Raw genomic sequence first — 24,208 nt, forward strand, 5'->3', positions numbered from 1 at the left:
TTCGGCTGGAGTTAGCCATTTCCTTTCTTCCCCCGATACTTCGGGCTGCGGGGGTGCTGGCCGGGCATACACCGAGGCTGGTCCCTGCGTCCCTCTACCCTTTCCCCGCATCCGCCTTGACTAACCAGCTGACAACCCCAACTCTCTGAAAGCGAGAGCGGGAGGCGACCGGCGCCATAGCCAGATCCGTCCCAGGCACATCTCCGACGCTCGCCTTTGGGCGAGCCCCAAACGCGCCTCTGGTTTCCAGGTGCGAATAGGAAGCTTCTCCGGAAACCCCAGACCCCTCCCCTTTAGGAAGGGCGCAGACGGCGTCTCTGTTTCCAAGGAAACCGGTCTTGCCATGACGTCACTTCCGCTGACCTGTCTGGACTCCAGGCTGTTGGGAGGAAAAGAGGAAAACTGAGCCACAGCCACGACGGTGGATGTGAGCGTCTCCTGTCTGCGCATGCGCCCGCTCAGCGGCCTGCTTCTATTTATGTGGGGGATCCAACATGGCGGCCGCAACGATCCTGGCGATGGCGGTGGAGCCCATCAGAACATAGTGGCGGGGAAGGGGGGACAGTCCGCACTCACGGTGGCGTCGGCGGCGACGGCTGAGGGTGGTGGAGGGAAGAAAAGCGACGGAGAGCAAAAGGAAGGGCAGGCAGGCAAACAACTCGGCGTAGAACCGAGCGCCGGCTCGAGCGAAGGCAGAGGGCCAGAACAGTGGGGATGGCGGAGCCACGCAGAGTAGCGTTTATTAGCCTGTCACCGGTGAGGCGGCGCGAGGCCGAGTTCCCGGGGGCCGAACGCGAGCCCGACTACCCTCGCGAGCCCCCCCGACTGGAGCCGCAGCCGTACCGCGAGCCGGCCCGGGCGGAGCAGTCGGCCCCGCGGGAGGTTGCCCCCCGGTCGGACGCGCAGCCCCCGCCGCGGGAGAAGCCGCTCCCCCAGCGCGAGGTCAGCCGCGCCGAGCCGCCCATGTCGCTGCAGCGCGAGCCCCCTAGGCCCGAGCCGCCGCCGCCGCCGCCGCCGCTCCCGCAGTTGCACTTGCAGCCGCCTCCGCCGCGGGAGTCGGCTTCCCGGGCCGAGCCGCAGCAGAGGCCGTCGAAGGAGACAGTGCGCCTGGAGCTGGTGCTCAAGGATCCCACCGACGAGAGCTGCGTGGAGTTCAGCTACCCGGAGCTGTTGCTGTGCGGAGAACAACGGGTACAGAAGATCCCTCCCTCATCCCCTAGACCCCGGGAGCCTCAGGACCCGTCCGCCTCCCCCAGTGGTTTGCCCCTTCCGAAGCCCACCTTGCGTGTCTCGGGTTGCCCCAGAGGGTGGCTGGAGGGGGCAGGGGCCGAGCGGGTGGACGGGCGGTTGGTGCTGCTTTCCTCTGGTCCCCAGTGTTGGCCGAGGCTCCCACCCGGCTCCACTAACCCCCCCCTCGCCACCGCCATCGTACGCCCGCTCCAAACGCTGTTCCAAGCCGGCTTCCCTCTGCACCTTTCGAAACCTCAGGTTTCCTCTCGGCTTCCCACAAAAAATCTGGGGGCCCTGCACGTTGCGTTGTTGGGTTTTGCTTGCGGAGCTCCAGTTGGGGGACACGCCCCCCAGTCTGAAGCAGAGAGATTGTGTAACCTCTCCAGTATCATCCTTACCTTCATCGCTGTTGTGCTGGGTGCTGAGATGTGCTTCTGAGCGTGGGGTATTTATCTTAATTGAAAGGGGATTTAAAAGTAATCTAAACATTTTCAGAGTAAGGATTCCACTTTAGGATTGGAGGTTACGGGGGTTAGTTATCTGGTTCCTTATTTTTCTCTCTCGTGTTGATATTGGTAAACCTTTTTAGCTTTGTTTTCTCTAGTGTTCATACAATAATTGAATGGGAGGGTGTCTCGTATTTGGTGCCTACCATCATATCCTTGTTTGAGTACATATCATTAGTTTATTGGTCCTACTTGGAGGATATTGCACTTGGCCATTGTAATTTTTGAAGAGTGATGAAAAAAAACTTAGCTTTGAATTTCTAAAAACTTTATTGAAAATATATAGGTATGCCTTTGGTGGAACTGGTGAACAATGGAGATAGGAGAGAGGTTCGTTGATAACTAATTTTTATTGTTGGTTCGTGATGTTCAGAAGTAAACTAGAAAGGGAAATGGTAGAGTAACAATAATAAGAGAACAGTTTCCTCTGTTGTTTAGAGACTATGCTCTTTATTAGGTTTTGCTTTAGCACAGGTCTAATGGACTCCAGAAGTCACTTGTTTTATTTTCATCTTCAATTATCTTTATAGTTGAAATGAATACCTTAGTTTAAAAATATCATACTAAACAACGTCACTAGATTTTGTTTATTGTAAGGCCAACTAATCTTTTGATCATTATTTACAAATACTGCTGTGTGGTCAAACCAAAATGAATTGTTAAGGATAGAGATCATTTTGGTCATTTCCACACAACATTTTGTGCTTTAGATTCACTTTAGTGCCCCTGTCATTTATAAAGTGATGCCATTTTTTTCCCCAAAAGATTTTTGCAAATACTGGATTGGAGCATTTTTCAAAAAATTGTACTATGTTTGCTCTTCTAATCTATGTAAACTTGCAGTTTTACTTCCTAATCTACATCATAAGTTACAGGTGATTATATTTGGGAAAAATACATAGTAATGGCTAACATTTACTGATTTCTTACAATGTGCTAGACACAGTTCTAAGCATAGTACATGGCTTGTGGAATTTAGTCCAGTAGAGCTCCATGAGACAGACACATTTATCCACATTTTGCAAATAAGGAGGCTGGTGTACAAAGTGCTCATATGTGTCTTATTAATACTTTTTTCCATGCTAGTACCAATTCTTAGTAAAGCAGAATTCTTACAATTAACTCATATAGTTTAAATTTAGAAAGTCCTGCCAAAATGAACTGAAATAAGAGTTATAGTAGATATACAAAGACCTCTGTTATGACCCTCTTTATGCTGTAATATTGATACTATGATAAACTAATAATAGATACGTATCTTTTAATTATAAGTATAAAGTTAATTTTGATACCCTATCGTATTAACTTGATAATATCAGAATTAATAGTTTCATGTAATAGGAGAAAGGTGAATAATTCAGTTTAATTTTTCTGTTTACACTATCAATTTGGGGTATTTTAGTCCAGATTTCTTGTACATTCAGCCATATATCATTTGTCATATTCCACTGAACCAAAAAATCCATTGCTTATACAGTGTACCTTTGCAACAAAGATTTGCCAGATTTTCCTATGGTTACTCCCAGTGAACATATTTATTGCATAAGAAAGTGTAGAAAACACCTTTCTAAATGAAGTTGTCACATTTCCATGAAAGGAAATCCTAGGAAGAGAAACCATCAAAAAGCAAAATGTAAGCAATAGAATTGATCTGCAAAGTGGTGATTCCCAAATTTGCCCTCAGGAGGAGTCCAGTTTATTTTTAGTGATGTTGTAATATTTTCAAAATAGTTTTAATTTTAAGTTATTGTAATTGAACGACGTACTATGTAGCAGGGTTAGAGTAGAAAGGGGAGGAAAAGAGATCTTGTAAAATTAAAAGAAGAAAAGTTTCTAAGATTTTGAAATAGCCATCTATCACCCAATAAGATTTTACTTGATAGGTGTTAAGTATAAAAAAATCTGTTACATGTGAATACCATCTGTACTAGGGTGAATTTAAATCATCCCCCTTTGTAAATACGAAATGAACAGTAAAACCCCAATTAACCTAATGCAGTTAGAAATTTTTCTAAACTTCTTATTAATACGGAAAAACAATTAAATGAGCGTGTGTTGGCAAAATATGGAAAACAAAACCTCGTCTAGGTTGTCAGGACACAGGTTAGCTAAACCCTTAACCTTGTTATCTATAGAGTATTGATCCTTGATTGAGGCTGAGACATTGCAATCATCTCTATCCTGAAAGATTAATTTGTTCACCATTTCTGGCTAAGGGGAATTGATACACAAGAAATTCTTTTTTAACTCTTAGTAAACCAGAAAATCACTTAACCAGAAAACATCTTCCTATAAACATGGTTAATTGAACATTCAGTATAAAAAGAAAATAAATGATTATAGTGTTAATGTGATTATATTGTTACCAGAGAATTCTATGATATTCCATTGCTTGTCACACTGCATGTTTCGGATAACATATACGAAAGCTCTCCTGAAAATGACGTTAATGAGTTAACATCAAGAGACAGAATCATTGGGTCACTTTTGCCTGTGGGTGGTTGGTAATTTTGATATTTACTAATTGTCAGATCTTTTCACCTGAAAAACGTAAAGCTTACTTAGAGCCTTGATTGTGGATAAGCGTTACTTCTTAACTGTGAAAGAAAGGTGACTCAGTTTTCTTAAGTTTATTTTTATAAACTAGCAAGGGTAAATAAGAGATTTACTTTTGCTGCCTATATAAAGTCTACATAAAATAGTTCAGAATGGTGTATAAGGTGATTCTTATTAAAAATATATATTCGTGTATTTATATTTGCACATATAAAATGGGTCAGACCAGTAGTAAGACCTAGTATTTGGATTTCATAGTGACATGAAGGAAACTGTTTTTAATGGCAAGCAAGTCATGGTGGTTGTTTACTCTGCTTAACTTTAGTCTCAAGTTAAGGCTATGCCCTGAATATGCCTAGTACTTCTTATTTCATCACCAGTCTATTTCTGCTAGTTCGTTTCCTTTCAGGTCATATTTATATTTTCCATTGGTAACTCCTATTGGAATAAAAGATTCTATAAATATATTACTTATTATAATAGATAATTTAAAAAATTGATTCAAAAATTCCTTTAAGCTTTAAGATGTATCCTTTAATTCTAATGCCCTAGGTATGATGAATTGTTTTGTATTCATTATGTCCATATTTTTCTGTCATATTTTTAGATTAATCATGTCTCAGACTTAATAGCCAGGATCATGTATCTCAGTTTCAAACTGCAAATCTTCATCCCTTCTGCATTTTTTCTTGCCCTTCAGGGCAAATCTGTATCTAATATTTCAGCTGTGATATATTTTCATTTTTAATTACTGCTTGAAGATGCTACATCAGTAATAGCATCTAGCCTTTTTTTAAATGGACTTCTTAGTTGTTCATAATTAGATGAAAATAGCATTTTTATCCACATGTAGCTCCTCGTTTTGGGTTTTTTGTATATTGAAATATATATATGTGTGTGTGTATATATGTATATCTATGAAATGTGTCTGTGAAAATAGTGAAGGATGTGATGTATCTTTTTGTTTGTTTTGGTCAATAGATGGCAAATGTGGGATCCTAGCTCTGTGTCTGTGTTTGTTTTTTTTAATTTATTTTTTATAAATGTATTTATTTTATTTATTTATTTTTGACTGCGTTGGGTCTTCGTTGCAGCGCGCGGTCTTTCTCTAGTTGTGGCGAGCAGGGGCTACTCTTCATTGCGGTGCGTGGGCTTCTCATTGCGGTGGCTTCTCTTGTTGTAGAGCATGGGCTCTAGGTGCATGGGCTTCAGTAGTTGTGGCACACAGGCTCAGTAGTTGTGGCTCGCGGGCTCTAGAGCGCAGGCTCAGGAGTTATGGCGCACGGGCTTAGTTGCTCCACGGCATGTGGGATCTCCCCGGACCAGGGCTTGAACCCGTGTCCCCTGCATTGGCAGGTGGATTCTTAACCACTTTGCCACCAGGGGAGCCTTGTTTGTGTGTGTTTTAAACCATGCATTATAGTAGATTTTCACTCTCCTTGCTAGAAAGAAGCTATGATAATATAATCTGTTTGTAGCAATTGAACTTTTGTGCTTCGTTTACAAGTCGTATGTATTTTCTGAATGGATTTTCATTGACAGGATGTAGGTGATACAGAGGTGGTCAATGCTAGGCCTCAGCAAAAAGCTGTAGCAGCTACAGATACTCCAGTGCTAACTCAGGGCAGATGATTAAATGTTGATTGTAATAACCTAGATTCCAATAACCTTTTAGAAGCATTGTCTGACCAAAGTGGTTAATCTTTGTTGGGAAGATCTCAAACTAGAGTTATAGGTGGGATTTTCATGTTTACCTAATTTTCTTGGGTTCTTTGGCCTTTTTATTTTTGATGGGGTAACCATAGATCATTTTGTGGGTGAAGACAGTTTGAATTGTTGAGTTCTTAACCACCAAAAAACTTTAGAATGTGTAAGAGTTCATTAAAACTGCAAATATTTTTGCTATAAACCAACATTTCATTCTATTTCCTTTTTTTTTTACTGTTGAATTTTTTGTTTTCTAATTTTAAAAAAATTTAGTTTTTTAAATGAAGTGTAGTTGATTTACAGTGTTGTATTAGTTTCCTTTTTAGTGACTTTTTTATTAAAAAATTTTTTTTCAATTTATTTATTTATTTTTGGCTGTGTTGGGTCTTCGTTGCTGCACGCGGGCTTTCTCTAGTTGCGGCGAGTGGGGACTGCTCTTTGTTGCGGTGTGCAGGCTTCTCATTGCAGTGGCTTCTCTTGTTGCAGAGCACGGGATCTAGGCGTGGGGGCTTCAGTAGTTGTGGCACGCAGGCTCAGTAGTTGTGGCTCACGGGCTCTAGAGCACAGGCTCAGTAATTGTGGCGCACGGGCTTAGTTGCTCCGCAGCATGTGGAATCTTCCCGGATCAGGGCTCGAACCCATGTCGCTTGCATTGGCAGGTGGATTCTTAACCACTGTGCCACCAGGGAAGTCCCTTTTTAGTTACTTTTTTTTTTTTTTTTTTTTGTGGTACGTGCGCCTCTCACTGCCGTGGCCTCTCCCGTTGCGGAGCACAGGCTCCGGATGCGCAGGCCCAGCGGCCATGGCTCACGGGCCCAGCCGCTCCGCAGCACGTGGGGTCCTCCCGGACCGGGGCACGAACCCGCGTCCCCTGCATCGGCAGGCGGACTCTCAACCACTGCGCCACCAGGGAAGCCCTTTAGTTACTTTTTAATGCTTCTAACTTTGTTAATATTTGGAAAAATTGACTCATGTTTTAAATTTAGATATATTCAATTCTGGTTGAAGTAATACTAATATTTCTCTTTCTTTTACCATTCACTTTGAAGCAGAAGAAGCCCATTTACATGGAAGACCCGTTCAATGATGATCATCAAGAGAGGCAAGAAGTGGAAATGTTGGCTAAGAAGTTTGAAATGAAATATGTAAGTATAATAAACTTTTCACATAGGTAATTTTATCCTGTTGGCCTATTTTTTTTTTCTGTGACAGTTTGGGAGGGCTGATAGCATCCATTGCTCACATTATCTTGTTCTAACAGATTGAACCCCAATAAATGGTTAGCTGGTCCTATAAAGATTCTGATAGGTTTGTGATGGCTGTAATAGTAGCTGTCATTTATTGTACTCCTTCTAGAGTTCAGGCAGTTTGCTTATCATCAATATCTCCAATCCTTATAACAGCACTCCAAGGTAAGTAATATGGACCACATTTTACAGATGAAGGAACAGGCTCTGAGCTTAAGGTTGAATAACTGATCCAAGGTCACACAATGGCAAGAATGAGGCTGCATGTCCAGGTCTGTCTAGCTCTAATCCTTTGCTCTTTCCACTGCCATTGAGAACACTTTTAATTCCTTTGGTGTAGTAGTTCTCAAGCCTTCCTGCCTCTTAAGAGTTTAAGAGAATGCATGTGTGTACTTCTAGGCCACTGGGTTCAGGATCAATCAGAAGCAGCATGAAATTTCTTTATAAGTATCTTGTCTACCTTAAAATTCATGTGCATTTTATATTCTTTGCCACAGTAGATTGGTGTTTGTTTTAATATAAAAATAAATTTGAATTACCTGATTGTAAAGTTGCTTAATGTTATTCTCAATTTTTCTAGTATAATTGACTTTGTTGGAAGATTCCCCCCTATCCCCTCCCCATTTTTATCTTATGGCTTTAACTACCCTTTGTCTCTGCTAAAACATGACGCAGGAGAAGCAAGACCTTACCCTTTGTGGTTCCCCTGTGAGCACTGAAAAGTATCTCACAGAGATAGGATATTAGCTCACACTAGCTCTGTCATTCATGTTATCTTCAAAATGCAGCTACGGTCTTGGTGGACACTTGTTGGCTCTTTGCGGTAGTGAAGAAACAGTTTGGGGGATGGAGAAAATACATGAGAATATTTTGAAATGTGGGTCAGGTTCTAGGCCATACTTTGCCAGCTACTAGTTGTGTCCATTGGTGAGGTTATTTAACCTCTTTGGGCCATAGTTTTCTTATCTGTAAATTGAGATGTTCAGGTTTTTCACAGCCCCTTGTGGCTCTGTATTCTGTGGCTGTATAATATCTTTAGGGGTGGACTAATGGGTGTTTCCATGGAAGAAATAGCCAAAGTTGTTACATTTGTAGTGTTAATTATAATACAGTGTTCTCAGATTATAAATCCTGAAATAACTGTCTAAACTTTTTATACAGATTAATACATTGGTTAAATTTAATGTTTTAACCAGGTAGTACATTTACATGGTTCAAATTCAAAAATGAAAAAAAATATAGAGTGAAAAATCTTCCTTTTATTCTACTGTCCACCCACCTTATTTCACTTCCTAGAGGCAAGTAATATTCTTGGGTGTCCTTCCAGAGATATTTTATGTGTATCTCTCTATATACATTATTCCTCCCCCTACCCCGCACCCCTTTTTACACATGTTACAGAATGCATTACATGGTTCTGCTCTTTGCTTTTTTCATTTACTATATCTTGGAGATTTTTTTCATATCAGGACAAAGAGAGCTTTCTCTCTCTCATTTTTAAGGCTACATGGTATTCCACTGTATGGACATATCACCGTTTATTTAACTAGTCCCGACATAATTTCAGTTGTTTCCAAAAATTTACCCTTCTAATAGTACTGCAGTAAATTACTTAGTAGCATGCCATTTCATACATTTTCAAGTTTATCTTCAGACCAGATTCCTAGAAGGGGAATTTTTAGGTCAAAAGATTTATGCATTTATAGTTTTGGTATATACAGTATTATCAAATTACCAGTTTCTACTCCCTCCAACACTATATTAGAGTGCCTTTTTTCCCCATGGGTTATAACACCAAGGATTAGATTGCCCTTTGCAAGTGGAAAATTCCTAGCATATCCTGTAAGTAATGTACCTCACGGTTAGCATTAAATCTTATTGGGAAGCTTTTGGATAGTTCTTGGCATAGAAAAACCAATGTTCTGAAGAAGTTGGTTGATGTGTAAAGTTGTTTCAAATAACTAGGATATATACAAGCACTGTCATTGTGCAGGGATAAAATGTTATTCTTGTTATAATCCAAATTAATGGGCTGTATTTCTTCTCTAGATTTTTATTTTGGCTACTGACTCTCTTATTTCCATTCTAAGTAGAGATTTAAAATGTCCTACCTCATGAAGGCTTTATGTGCATAAACCGAAAAGCATGCCATGAATATTATATCCATGAATGTTAAATATGCATATTATAACAAATTATTTGGAACGTTTTAAGAAAATCATCAGGCTAAAAGTGACCTGGGAGAAGATATCTTGCCAGCTCTAGGCTCTAGGCTTCACAAAAGATCACTCTTAAACAACAAAGATTTTTATTGGTGTTCAGGCATATCATATACAGACATCTATATGTATATTTATACATATATGTTGTATATTTATTTATACAAATACTATATATGTATTTTTTAAGTAAAAGAAAATCTTTTAGATATTTGCAAAATATTAACCCACCAAAGTTAGATTTCTCTTTTTGCAGATGACAAAAAGATGACTTAGTTCTTTGAGGTTTATAAAACACAGATAAAACTTGTATCCCTAGCTACCTTTTCTTCTTACTTTTTTTCCCTTCATAATATAACTTAGATGTCCTTGTCATTATTTCTTTTTTTTTAATTTTATTTACATTTTATTTATTTTTTGGCTGCGTTGGGTCTTCATTGCTGCGTGCGGGTGAGCAGGGGCTACTCTTCATTGTGGTGCACAGGCTTCTCATTGCGGTGGCTTCTCTTGTTGCCGAGCATGGGCTCTAGGCTCACAGGCTTCAGTAGTTGTGGCACGCGGGCTTAGTTGCTCCATGGCATGTGGGATCTTCCTGGAACAGGGCTCGAACCCGTGTCCCCTGCATTGGCAGGCAGATTCTTAACCACTGTGCCACCAGGGAAGCCCCCCTTGTCATTATTTCTGAAAATCGCTTAAGGTTACTTCTAGCCCTTTGTTTCTTGGAACGAGAGATGGAGTTATTTGTTAAGTTTTGTGTATAAATAATAAAACATTTGAGCATTTTTGTTGGACATACAAAGAGACATGGTATTTGCCGCCTCCTGGAGAAACTTTCAAAATCATTGGGAAGACAAAACATACATATGACACACAAATTCAGGGCCAAGCAGTGGCCTATGGAAATGAATGACTCTCCTTTGGGGACCTGAAAGTGAGTAGAAGTCCCATTCTTGAAATTGGAAGGAATTTTGGAGACTTGAATGGATACTTTCAACCTCCTTTCTACCCTTTGTAGGCTAGCAATGGATGAGATGCACCAGCAGCAATATATTGTAGTGGAAGGAGCCCAGGATTATGAGCTAATGCAGCTAGATTCTGATCCTCTCTTTGCCATAACTAGCTAGGTGACCTTAGTGAAGGCTCTTGGTTTTTTTATGCTTTAGTATGTGTGAGGGGAAAATAAGGTCTGCTTAGTCAACTTTATAGCACAAGGGTTTTGTCAAAATAAGATGAAAAATAGATTATTAGTGTTTGAAATATTTAAAGTGCTATCTAAATGTGAAATGCTGTTCAGTCACTTAAATATATCATTCTTTTTTTTCTTTTCTGAAAAATAATTTATTTAAAGAGGTAGCAAGTAACTGATTAATTCTGCAAAAGAATAGACATTAAAACACCTAATATTTTTCTCTCCCTTCCAGGCAGCCAGGTGTGTGTGTGTGTGTGTGTGTGTGTGTGTGTGTGTGTGTGTGTGTGTGTGTGTGTTTATGTTTTTTTTTTAATTAATTAATTTATTTTTGACTGTGTTGGGTCTCTGTTGCTGCACGTGGCCTTTCTCTAGTTGTGGTGATCGGGGGCTAGTCTTCATTGCGGTGCAGGGGCTTCTCGTTGCCATGGCTTCTCTTGTGGAGCGTGGGCTCTAAGCGTGTGGGCTTCAGTAGTTGTGGCACGTGGGCTCAGTAGTTGTGGCTCATGGGCTCTAGAGTGCAGGCTCAGTAGTTGTGGCTCATGGGCTTTGTTGCTCTGCGGCATGTGGGATCTTCCTGGACCAGGACTTGAACCCATGTTCCCTGCATTGGCAGGTGGCTTCTTAACCACTGAGCCACCAGCGAAGCCCGGGCAGATATATTAACCAGGCCTCTTGATTATCCCAAGGGCTAGACCAATGCAGTGAATTACTTCATTGCATAAAACAGAAATTAAAACATATCATTCTTGTAGAGAATTGCTTTTATTCTGTACCTGTCATAAATTCTTTTTATGTAAACATCTATGTGGTTTTAACCTCTTTTAATTGATGACTCCACTGATTTTGATCTTTTAGTTCAGGCATTCTATTCCAAGTAGCCTTTATTTTTCGTCCTCCAGTCACTTTTTACATATTCTTAACTATTGTGGTCTTCTTAAAGACTACAACAGATTATTTGGAGCCCTTTAAGAAAATCCTCAGCTGGGACTTCCGTGGTGGTGCAGTGGTTAGGAATCCACCTGCCAATGCAGGGGACATGGGTTCGAGCCCTGATCTGGGAAGATCCCACATGCTGTGGAGCAACTAAGCCCGCGTGCCACAACTACTGAAGCCCACGTGCCTAGAGCCCGTGCTCCACAACAAGAGAAGCCACTGCAATGAGAAACCCGTGCACCACAATGAAGAGTAGCCCCTGCTCGCCACAACTAGAGAAAGCCTGTGCGCAGCAGTGAAGACCCAACGCAGCCAAAAAAAAAAGAAAATCATCAGCCAGAAGTCGCCTGGGAGAAGAGACCTTGTCCAATCCTAGGCTCTCACAAAAGATCACTGTTAAGCAACAAATGAAGATATTTACTGACCTATTGTTTACTGTCCTTTAGTTACGTTAGTGCCTGAAATTCAGGGGTAGCAAATTCAGATGTCCCCAGTTTCCCCTGATTAATCAGTGAAGCAAGCCAGATGGACAATAAAGGTGGGGGATTGTTCCAAACAGGGGACAGTGCGTGCTCTAAAGGGGACATTGCTACTCAGTTCCAGCCTGTGTTACTTTGTAGGAATTTGGGCTTAGGGTTGCCAGATCTTTCCATTTCTCAAAAGAAGGCTGAAATCTGGATTTTACTCTGTTATCTCTTACTTTTTTTTTTTTAAATAAATTTATTTATTTATTTTTGGCTGCATTGGGTCTTTGTTGCTGCGCGCGGGCTTTCTCTAGTTGCGGCGAGCGGGGGCTACTCTTCGTTGCGGTGCATGGGCTTCTCTTGTTGCGGAGCATGGGCTCTAGGCTCACGGGCTTCAGTAGTTGTGGCTCATGGACTCTGGAGCACAGGCTCAGTAGTTGTGGCACACGGGCTAAGTTGCTCTGTGGCATGTGGGATCTTCCCAGACCAGGGCTCAAACCCGTGTCCCCTGCATTAGCAGGTGGATTCTTAACCACTGCACCACCAGGGAAATCTGATTATATCTTACTTTTAAATGTGGGCTTCTAACTAAAACACCTACTGGGCCAAACAAAATGTCCCTCTGTGGGTCAGATTCGGCTCTCAAGCTTTTGTTTGAGACCTTTGTGTACTTGCTTCACTATTTTTTTCCTAATATATTTAAGTCATCAGTTCATCTACTTTTACATTCTGCCCTTTCTTGTCTGTGAGCAGAGTGGTTGGTGGTACATGTGGGGGCGTGTACCATTTCCATTGTGGAGGAGCGTGCGTTTGTAGGAAGTTTCAGAGAATGGAGCAAGTTAAACTCAATTGGGGGTTTCCAGATATGGAGAAAAATGGGATGCAACTTGATCTCAGAAAATTGACAAATGTAATAACAGGTCCAGTGACCAAGGAGGTGGAAAGTATAAAATAAATCTTACATGTATAGTTTAAAAAAAAATATTGGATGCATTGAGATGTGGCTGCGTCCAAGAGTGATGTTAGTGATAAATTCTGTGTTTTACTGGAAGGCCTGAGAGGCAAGTTTATGGGCTTTTTGTGGTCTTTAGTATATCTAGCTGTTGCTTGTGCTGGAGAGTTGAGTGAGGGGGAGCAAGCGGCCACCTGAGGGAGAAGGGAAGGCTACTTGTGGAGTATAGGATGTGCCTTATCCTGCAGCAGTTGCTTGTGGAAGAGGATTGAGACAGCTTTGGTGATAGCAGAAATTATGGAGAGTATAGAACCCTGTATTGAATGGTTGGTTTGTGTTTTTTCCCCCATTCTGTCCTATTTTTATTGTCTATGTCATATTTCCTGTTATGTTACTCTTCAGGTAATGTGACACTGTGTATTCAGCACCAATTGCTAAATGTTCTTTTGGGAACAGAGCAGTATAAGTATTCAGCACTTACTTTTACTTAGAGTATATTAAATTGGTTGTTGTACATAAATCTTAATAAATAGCTAAGTCCGAGTTTTGACATTTGACATTTGTCTCGTTGGTTACTGTAGGAAGGAAGGAGGATACAGTTTAAAGAGGCCCCCGTGACTTTCCTCATTCCCAGTTTTAAGGCTCCAAATGTGGAGACTAAATATCCTACTGTCCAGTTCCGTTTTTAGGTGGTTTCTAGGTTGTGTATGTTTTTCCGAGGCCATGTATACGGTAGATCAGGGAATGAGGTTTGGTTTGATGGGTGTAGACTTGTTCTCTAAGCCTTCTAGGGCATAGGATAACCTATGGTGGTTGGCAGATTTCTTTTAGTGATTTTTCTCACTGTGTTACCCCAGCCATCTTGAAAGATCATGCTATCCTAGAATTGGATATAAATTCCATAATCTAAATGAAAGTGCTTAACACAATACCTGATACATCGCAGTTAATACTGCTTGAATCTGAATGACTCTCTAAACAGGAAGACATGTACTTCTGCCAGGCATTTATTAGCATGTATAAAATCACATTATGACTTTAAAATCTGCTTAGTACACCACATAGACTTTGAATACCACCTTTGATAGTACCACCTTTGATGCTTAATTCTTTGTGATTTTGGACTCTCAGAGCCCTAAGTAGCTTCGTATTTATTTTAAAAGGGAGGATAGGGACTTCCCTGGTGGCACAGTGGTTAAGAATGCAGGGGACACGGGTTTGATCCCTGGTCTGGGAAGATCCCACATGCTGTGGAGCAGCTAAGCCCGTGCTCCACAACTACTGAGCCTCTGCTCAAGAGCCTGCGAGCCACAACTACTAAGCCCGTGTGCCGTAGTTACTGAAGCCTGTGTGCCTAGAGGCCATGCTCTGCAACAAGAGAAGCCACCGCAGTAAGTCCACGCACCACAACGATGAGTACCCCCACTCGCCGCAACTAGAGAAAGCCCACACGCAGCATCGAAGACCCAACCCAGCCAAAAAAATAATAATAATAAATAAATAAAAGGGAGGATAAGGGTAGATTTGATAAGTTAAAAGTCATTTTGAGCAGTTTTACAAATAAGGCATTTGATGAAATAGAGTTAACTCTGTTTTTAATCAAAAACAAAGTATATTTATAAAAAGTCTTGATTTTCTTTTGGTATGGCTCTTAAAACTGATTTTGTCCAGTTATTTTTTAAAGGATGGCAATATCTTGGAATAACTGTATAATTTCCAATGAAATTGGCTTCTTCATGATATATACTACTCAACTGAGTGGAAAGGAAAAATATTTTATACTTAAAATAATTATGAATTGTTTGAAAAGTATCCTCAAATATGAGACTGATATAAGTGGATGTTAGAAAGCATTTATGCACCCTATCTGGGAATTTTAAGAATTCTATCCGTTATTCATATTATTAGATGATCATCCACAGTTGCTGAGGCAGTAGAGCGTCCTTGGGAACTTCCTGGGCTGGTTTTCCTCTCTTTGTTTGAGCATTATGTTAGGTCTGGTCTCTAAGGATCAACTTGGTAGGGCTTTGGGTAAAGCAGTTTGGGCCAACTTGTAAATACCACCACAAAATAAATTCTACTTACAAAGCACAAATACCAGTGTATTTAGGTTCTGTTGGCCAGTAATAGTGTAGTCCTACAAATACAATAAAAATGGGAAATAGTAACCTTTCAAAGCAGTCTGAGGGGTGTGATTTTTTAAAGGGCGAGGGAGACTTCTCCACTCAAATAATTGTTTCTTTAGTGCAGTTATCAATTGTAATTGCTTGCCATGACATGCCCTTTTAAGTCCTTGGCTTCTTTGAGCTAAATAAATTCTCTTCATCTTCCTTCAGTCCCTTAGGAACAGTTGAGAATCAGCTGTTTTAGGGTATTTGGGAGGAAGGTTTTGTATCCGTAAGTGGTGATTATAGAAATCTGTGTATAGTATTTCTGTGCTGTTAAGTCAGCTCTTGACTGTCTTTCCACTGACTTAAATCTCTACCCTTTCCTATTGGTAGGTTAAGAAAATTAGTAAAGGTAGAAGATAAGGTTGTGACAGGGCTGGAACAAACAGGAAGCTTTGTGACCAGCAGATATTTTCTTCTCAGTTATCAGACTAGAGTCTTAGCAGTGTCATGATTCTTCTGTCTTCCACAGGTGATCAATGAAAGCTTGTTATTAGTTAGCTTTCTTATTACCTGAAGGCAATAGGGGGTCCCGTACTAAGAACACTTGTTGTTTGTTTTCCATTTTAGTGTTACAGTGTAATCGGACTTCATTGGCTTGAAACACTGATTATCAGGTTAAAGCAGGTACTAATGACTCAGTAAGCTAGTTTTTTTCTGAGTCATAGTGTGTGAACTAGTGCCCTAGGGGAGTAGATTTAAAGGGGTTTCTTCATTTTAGATGTAGCAAAATTCAAGGGTTTTTTAAATTTGGAAAATAAAATTTGTATTTCTATAAGATGCATTTATTGTGTAAACTGTAACATCAACAACTGGAGGAGGCCAGAGAATTTATCAAGGCAGACTTTGATGCTACTGCAGAGTGTATTTTTGCCACAGATGCTGAAAAAGACAGCAACTCAACATAGGCCCGGTAGGGAAGACGTGATAATATAGTCCTTTGCCAATCTGTCTTGAGTTCCTTTAGGTGAATTTTAATATTTGTGGATTTAAAAAAAAAAAAGGAATTCCCTGGTTGCCTCGTGGTTAGGATTCCTGGCTTTCACTGCTGTGGTCCTGGGTTCAGTCCCTGCTTGGGGAACTGAGATCCTGTAAGCCGCATGGTGCGGCCAAAAAAAAAAAAAAATTTTTTTTTTTTTGTGGATTAACTGGTTTGTGCCTTTTTGGCAACTGTCAAAAATTTGGCTCCACTTTATATCATTTGCGTATCACTGGATTTCAGCATAATTGGGGAACTAGAGAATTGTAAGCTGGAGAATAGAAAAAGGAAGGTAGGGCAGAGGGCAGGCCGGGGACTTGGAGTTTTCCCAGTAAGGCCAGAAGGTGAAGAAAAGTAATCCGAGGCCAGAAAAACTGTGCTCTGTTGGCCTCTGTGATGCAGGAGGGAACTGGGATGTGCCAACAGTAATGCTTTGGCAGCAAGCCAGTATTTGGTAGAGCAAAGACAATGTAACCCTGGCTAGTGGAGAGGGATTTAAGAAAGAACCACCATGGGCATGGGTGTGTCGCATATAGTTTATCCAAAACTCTCCCTGCAGTGGGCCTGGGAAGCAGAACCGTATAAGGAGTCCAACAGTAAATGATGTTGAACATTTGATGGTCCAGACCTAAGAAAAAAAAATTCCTTGAATGGGTAGTACATGCACTTAATGAAAATTTGAAAGATACAAAAGATAAAATAATGAAAAGTAAATCTACCTCCTACCCCTAACTCCCAGCTAATCAGCTCCCTTCTCAGAAATAATCACTGAGTTTCTTGCCCAAGAGATCTATGTATATGTAAGCATTTACATATTTCAAAGATTTTTTTCACTATAAAAGAATATATAAATACAGATAAACAGAGAGGAAAATAAAAATCAGCTAATCATCTCTAAGCCCACTTCCAGGCATAACCACTGTTAATAGTTTGATGTGTACCCTTTTAGGGCTTTTAAAAATGCATATGAGCTTATGTACGTCCTCTCTTGCACTTTTTTTAATCACTTGAGTATTACATGAACACATTCCAGTTATTAAAAACAAATTCAAATATACATATTAAGCCAAAGTCTTCCTTCACCACTGCCTCCAGTTTTATCCCTTCCACACTGGTAATGGTCATGGTTATCTACGTGTTACAATTCTTTGAGCATTATATATATAATATATAGCTGTAGATGTATATTGTTGTGTTTTTCTTAAATGAGATCCTACTATTTGTATGATAGTTGAAAAAGCAGTATCTTGTTATGTTAATGTTGTCTCCATGATTACCAGTTAGGTTGAACACTTTCAGATGCTTAGTGAACATCACTATTACCTTTTCTGTGAATAGCCTGAACTATACGTAACATCTGGTGAACTGCTTTTGTTGCCCTCTATATTATTAAATATTCTTCTACCACACTGTTTTAAAATGGCTGTTAATATTGCATAGATTTGTCATAGTATATATAATTTATACCTTTATCATTGTTATGATGCTTTAATTGATATGATTTTTGGGAAAGCTTATACTTCTAAGATCCTATTCTGAGAGCCTATTTTAGTCAGATTAATACTGTTATAGTTAAGTAAAAGCATTAGCCATTTTGGTTACTGTCATTGACAAGAGTCACATTTACTTATTTAACCATTTTATTGCATATATTAGATATGGACTCAGAACTATTAATAACTGCTATCTTTTCCTGTGGTTAACTACTGGTAGCCTTGCCTAGACTTAAATGTTCCTGAATCTGTCTACTTACGCATAAGTTACTTGGACTTCTGCATGTGTCTTGTTGGGCCCATTAAAACAGAACCCATTTGTTTTTCTAGTTTTCCCTACGTAAATCTTTTTTAGGCAGCTAGTTGTGCCTAGACAAAAAATACGTTAGGAGAGCAGAAAAAGATCATTGTGATTTTGAGTAGAAAACATCCAGGAGAAAAGGTTTACAACTTGGGCTGAGGGACTTTCTTGGTGGCGCAGTGGTTAAGAATCTGCCTGCCAATGCAGGGGACACGGGTTCGAGCCCTGGTCTGCGAAGATCCCACAAGCCACAGAGCAACTAAGCCCGTGCGCCACAACTACTGAGCCTGCGCTCTAGAGCCCGTGAACCACAACTACTGAGCCCGTGTGCCACAACTGCTGAAGCCTACCCACCTAGAACCCGTGCTCCCCAACAAGAGAAGCCACTGCAATGAGAAGCCCGCGCACCCCATTGAAGAGTAGCCCCCGTATGCCGCAACTAGAGAAAGTCTGTGTGCAGCAACGAAGACCCAACGTAGCCTTAAACAAACAAACAAACAAATAAATAAATTAAATTTATTTCAGAAAAAACCCCCAAAACTTGGGCTGAGCAGTAAAGGGTGGGAGAATTCAGAGAGGAATAAGAGATTATTCCCAATAAGGGAGAAGCATGAGGAAAGATAAGCAAGTGTGCTTGGGAGGAGAGTGGATCTATAAACTGAATGGATTGAAGTGTTCAAGTCAGAAAATCCTAAGAAAAAAGTTGGAAGGGTGGTTTGAGCCAACATTTAGAAGGTATTTAATTACTGCCTTATTAAGGGTTTTGGATATATTTTGTAATAGGTAGGATGCTTCTGAAGCATTTTGAGCAAGGGAATCAGAGAAATATTAGATATTAGGCAGGATGAATTGAGAATCAATATGAGGAAGGAGAAGCTAATTAAGGCATTCATTACATTTAAGTGAAAAACAATGGCCACGATTATAAGCAACAGCAGTTAGAATGGAGAGGAAGCTGTCGATGTGAATAATCATATGAACAAAGGTTTGTGGGGAGAGAGAGTTGAAGTAGAAATAATAAGGGTTTTTAAAAATCATCATTATTGAAGTATAAATAAATACAGTTCATTCAGGTATATAATTTGGTATATTTTGGTAAATATACATAGTCCTGTACCCACTACCACAATTATGATATAGAAAAATTTCATCACCCCAGAAAGTTCCCTTTTATCTCTCTACAGATAATCCTCTCGCCTTCAGCCCTGGCTCCTGGCAACCTCTGATCTACTTCCTGTTTCTGTAGATTTTTGGTTTTTGTTTTTTCTTTTTCTAGAGTTTCCTATAAATGGAATCTTATAGTCTTTTTGTACATGGCTTCTTTCACTTATTATAATGCTTTTGAAGTGCACCCATGTTTTGCATGTTATCAGTGGTTCCTTCCTTTTTATTGCTGCATAGCGTATGGATGTACCGCAGTCTGTGTATCCACTTACTGGGTGATGGGCACTGGATGGTTTCCAGTTTGTGGGTGCTAAGAGTAAAGCTGCTCTAACGTTGGAACACAAGTGTGTGTGTGAACATATGTCTTCATTTCTCTTGAGGAAATATTAAGAGAGGGGTTGTTAGGTCACATGATAAGTGTGTGTTTAACTTTATAAGAAACTGCCGAATTGTTTTCCAGAGTGGGTGTATCATTTTGCAGCAGCATGTAGGAGAGTTTGGATTGTTCCACATCCTTGTTAATGCTTGCTGTCACCAACCTTTGTAATTTTAGTTAATAATGAAGTTTTAAGGCAGAAAAATAGACTTAATAAAATGGAAATGTCAAGTGGGGGAAGCTAATTTGGAGATGATTGACAGCAGGAACACTGGTTTGAGTTTTGGTATTGAGTTTTATGTGTCTCCGAGTGGAAAAATGACCTCAGAAGTTCTATCACTTCTCCTACAGGACTTTTAATAGAATGATACTTTGGAGTCAGATGGTCATGAGTTTGAAAATTGGCTCTGTTACTTTCTCTATGAGCTTAGACAAGTTATTAGTTTTTTCCAAGGTTTAGTTTTTCCCATTTGTTAAATGGGAAATAATATATGGTTGTACTTAGAATAGGTGCTAATGCAAAGTCAGCCCTCGGTGGATGGTGGCTGTCATCATCATTATCATGATTGGTAATTAAATATATGTTTTATGCCCCCACTAACTTGTGACTTTCTTGCAAATCTCTGCATTTTTTTCTTTCCTAACTCATCTCCCCAACTGTGTTCATTCCCCACCACAATGGCCAGAGTGATTTTGTTAAAGCACTAATCTTACCAGGTTACTTACCAGTTCCAACACTTTCTGTGGCTTCCACAAGTGATTACTTCCACTCATCCTTGTCTGGGCATAAATATCTCAGGAAAGCCTTGATTAGGTCTTCTGTTAAAAAATCCAGTACCACCTATAATTCCCTTTTTACCATTTATTACTACTATGATTATTTAATCTTTCCCTTCTCCACAATACTATGAATATAAAATCCATGAAGGCTGGCACTTGGTGGGTGCTCAGTTAATTTGTTGAGTAGATTATCTTCTTTTAACTTCCTTTAGGGCAGAGACTTCATATTTAAATCTAAGTTCCTTCTGACATCTAACACAGCGTTCCGCAACCTTTCTGGCACCAGGGACTGCTGTTTTTCCATGGACACATGGGGGTGGGGTTGGTTCAGGTGGTAACGTGAGCAATGGGGAGCAGCAGATGAAATTTCACTTGCTCACCCACTGCTCATCTCCTTCTGTGTGGCCCGGTTCCTAACAGGCCACTGCCTGTTACCGGTCCCTGGCCTGGAGGTTGGGGACCCCTGATTTAACATATTGCTTTCTTTTTTTTTTTTTTTTTTTTTTTTGCAGTATGCGGGCCTCTCTGTCGTGGCCTCTCCGGTTGCGGAGCACAGGCTCCGGACGCGCAGGCTCAGCGGCCATGGCTCACGGGCCTAGCCGCTCTGCGGCGTGTGGGATCTTCCCGGACCGGGGCACGAACCCACGTCCCCTGCATTGGCAGGCGGACTCTCAACCACTGCGCCACCAGGGAAGCCCTCCTTTTTTTAAAAATTAATTTTTATTGGAGTATAGTTGATTTACAATGTTATGTTAGTTTCTGCTGTATAGCAAAGTGAATCAGTTATACATATATTCACTCTTTTAATAAATTTATTTATTTATTTATGTTTGGCTGCGTTGGGTCTTTGTTGTCACTCTTTTAGATTCTGTTCCCATATAGGTCATTACAGAGTATTGAGTAGAGTTCCCTGTATTATACAGCAGATTCTTATTAGTTATCTATTTTATACATAATAGTTTGTATATGTCAATCCCAGTCTCCCAATTTATCCCTCCCCTCTACTTTTCCCCCTTGATAACCGTAAGTTTGTTTCTACATCTGTGACTCTATTTCTGTTCTGTAAATAGGTTCATTTGTACCATTTTTTTAGATTCCAAATATAAGTGAGATCATATGATATTTGTCTTTCTCTGTCTAACTTACTTCACTCAGCATGCCACTCTCTAGGTACACCCATGTTACTGCAAATGGCGTTATTTTGTTCTTTTTTATGGCTGAGTAATATTCTTGTATATATGTACCACATCTTCTTTATCCATTCCTCTGTCAGTGGACATTTAGGTTGCTTCCATGTCTTGGCTATTGTAAATAGTGCTGCAGTGAACATTGGGGTGCATGTATCTTTTCAGATTATGGTTTTCTCCAGAGATATGCCCAGGAGTGGGATTGCTAGATCATATTATAGCTCTATTTTTAGTTTTTTAAGGAACCTCCATACTGTTCTCCATGGTGGCTCTACCAATTTACATTCCCACCAACAGTGTAGGAGGGTTCCCTTTTCTCCACAGCCTCTCCAACATTTATTGTTTGTAGATTTTTTGATGATGGCCATTCTGACTGGTGTGAAGTGATGCCTCATTGTAGTTTTGATTTGCATTTCTCTGATAATTAGTGATGTTGAGCATCTTTTCATGTGCCTCTTGGCCATCTGTATGTCTTCTTTGGAGAAATATTTAGATCTTCTGCCAATTTTTTGATTGGGTTGTTTGTTTTTTTTGATATTGAGCTGCATGAGCTGTCTGTATATTTTGGAGATGGATCCTTTGTCAGTTGCTTCATTTGCAAATATTTTCTCCCATTCTGAGGGTTGTCGTTTCATCTTGTTTGTGGTTTCCTTTGCTGTGCAAAAGCTTTTAAGTTTAGTTAGGTCCCATTTGTTTATTTTTGTTTTTATTTTCATTACTCTAGGAGGTGGATCAAAAAGTTTTTGCTGAGATTTATGTCAGAGAGTGTTCAGCCTATGTTTTCCTCTGAGAATTTTATAGTATCCAGTCTTACGTCTGGGTCTTTAATCCATTTTGAGGTTTTTTTTGTGTATTGTGTTAGAAAATGTTCTAATTTCATTCTTTTACATGTAGCTGTCCAGTTTTCTCAGTACCACTTATTGAAAAGACTGTCTTTTCTCCATTCTGTATTCTTGCCTCCTTTGTCATAGGTGCATGGGTTTATCTCTGGACTTTCTATCCTGTTCCATTGATCTTTATTTCTGTTTTTGTGCCAGTACCATACTGTTTTTACAACTGCAGCTTTGTCGTACAGTCTGCAGTCAGGGAGCCTGATTCCTCCAGCTCCATTTTTCTCAAGATTGCTTTGGCTTTTTGGAGCCTTTTGTGCTTCCATACAAATTGTAGAATTTTTGTTCTAATTTGATAAGGATTGTGTTGAATCTGTAGATTACACATATTGCTTTTTACAGCATACATTTTTTTTTTTAATTTATTTGGCTGGGTGTTAGTTGTGGCATGCAGGATCTTTTAGTTGCAGCATGCGGGCTCTTAGTTGTGGCATGAGGGATCTAGTTCCCTGACCAGGTATCAAACCCAGGCCTCCTGCATTGGGAGCATGGAGACTTAACCACCGGACCACCATGGAAGTCCCTATAGCATACTTTTTTTTTTTTGCGGTACGTGGGCCTCTCACTGTTGTGGCCTCTCCTGTTGTGGAGCACAGGCTCCGGACGCGCAAGCTCAGCGGCCATGGCTCACGGGCCCAGCTGCTCTGCAGCATGTGGGATCTTCCTGGACCAGGGCACGAACCCGTGTCCCCTGCATTTGCAGGCGGACTCTCAACCACTGCGCCACCAGGGAAGCCCTATAGCATACATTTTTAACAGATACTTTTGAATCTAAGTAGTAGTTCAAAATAAGCTATGTAACTTAGTAGAATTATTGAGTCAAATATGATGAAGAGTTTTAAAACTTATTTTAGTATATTTCCATTTTGGCATTAATACTTCATAGAAATTTTAGAAAACATAGTAGAGACAAAAGAAGAAAATGTAAGCGTATGGCAGAATTTCTTGGCAGATGCTTTCAGATCGCTTTCCAAGGGTTTTATTGGTAACTCTTATCAGCAGTGTTTGAGCAGTCCTGTTTCTTCTCCATCTTGCCAGAATTTTAAAAGTTTATAATTTGATAGATGAAGTTGGTGTCTTACTTTAATTCCATTTATTTATTAATTGCTCTCCATTGAGCTGTAATGTTGCCTTTTTCATATTAAATTCATTCTTGTATTCCTGTCATATCTATTTTAACTCCTATAACTTTAAATATATTTAATATGTGACAGGGCTAGTCCTCCTCATTAGTTTTTGTCTGTGGATTTTTATATTATTAGAACTCTCTCTCTCTTTTTTGGGTGAAACATTCCCTCGTGTGTTTAACTGCTTGTGTGTTACTTTTTCTTGGTAGAATAACTTCTAACACACAAATATCTTTTTCCTTTACTTACTTCTTATTCTCACTGTAATTCTGTAACCTAGTGTAAGAGTTCCAGCTTGCAGACCTAGCATATGGAAAAAATAAGGACACTTTATTTATGTGTTGCATTTAAGCATATACATGCGTTTTGTGTGTGTGCGCATGTGTGTATGTGTGTGTAGGTATGTTTAAGTTGCCAGTTGGTGTCTCTTGAGAAGCATTGTTCTTATTCTGAGTTATGCCTTCAGTGGTCTTATTTAGCAAAATAAAAGGGTTGCCACCCTGTGTTGGTCTCCAAAATTGTTTTTGGAACTTGTAAAATCTAAAAACATGAGAGCCATTACTTTATCTCACACCAAAATGACCCTCTTGGTGATGATGGTATAATAGAAGTTTTGGTCATTGAAAAACATAAACTGGAGTCATAGTTATGGGGATTAGGTTTTTTAACATCAGTATGCAATACAAACATAGCATTTAGTCAGAATTACCTTTACAAATTAATTAGAAAGTAAATGGTAC

At 40.0% G+C, this 24,208-nt stretch overlaps 1 protein-coding gene across 6 annotated transcripts in view; it reads left to right on the plus strand.

Moving 5' to 3' along the window:
- The first annotated feature begins 398 nt into the window (after positions 1 to 398).
- Positions 399 to 24,208, plus strand: part of UBN2 (ubinuclein 2) — an 89,636-nt gene continuing 65,826 nt past the window's right edge. For 2 of the 6 annotated variants that reach the window (XR_004528189.2, XM_019947749.3), the window contains exons 1-2: positions 405 to 1,191; positions 7,049 to 7,144. Coding sequence is in view for 5 of the 6 variants with exons in the window: in XM_019947749.3 (XP_019803308.1) it covers positions 715 to 1,191; positions 7,049 to 7,144 (573 nt within the window). In the remaining variant the exon portion in view is untranslated. Of the gene's footprint in view, positions 1,192 to 7,048; positions 7,145 to 24,208 lie in introns of all 6 variants that reach the window. The other 4 variants (XM_033863341.2, XM_019947890.3, XM_019947946.3 and 1 more) reach the window with 4 other exon arrangements.

This window comes from Tursiops truncatus, chromosome 9 (genome assembly GCF_011762595.2).
Source record: "Tursiops truncatus isolate mTurTru1 chromosome 9, mTurTru1.mat.Y, whole genome shotgun sequence".
In the NCBI taxonomy this organism is placed as follows: domain Eukaryota; kingdom Metazoa; phylum Chordata; class Mammalia; order Artiodactyla; family Delphinidae; genus Tursiops; species Tursiops truncatus.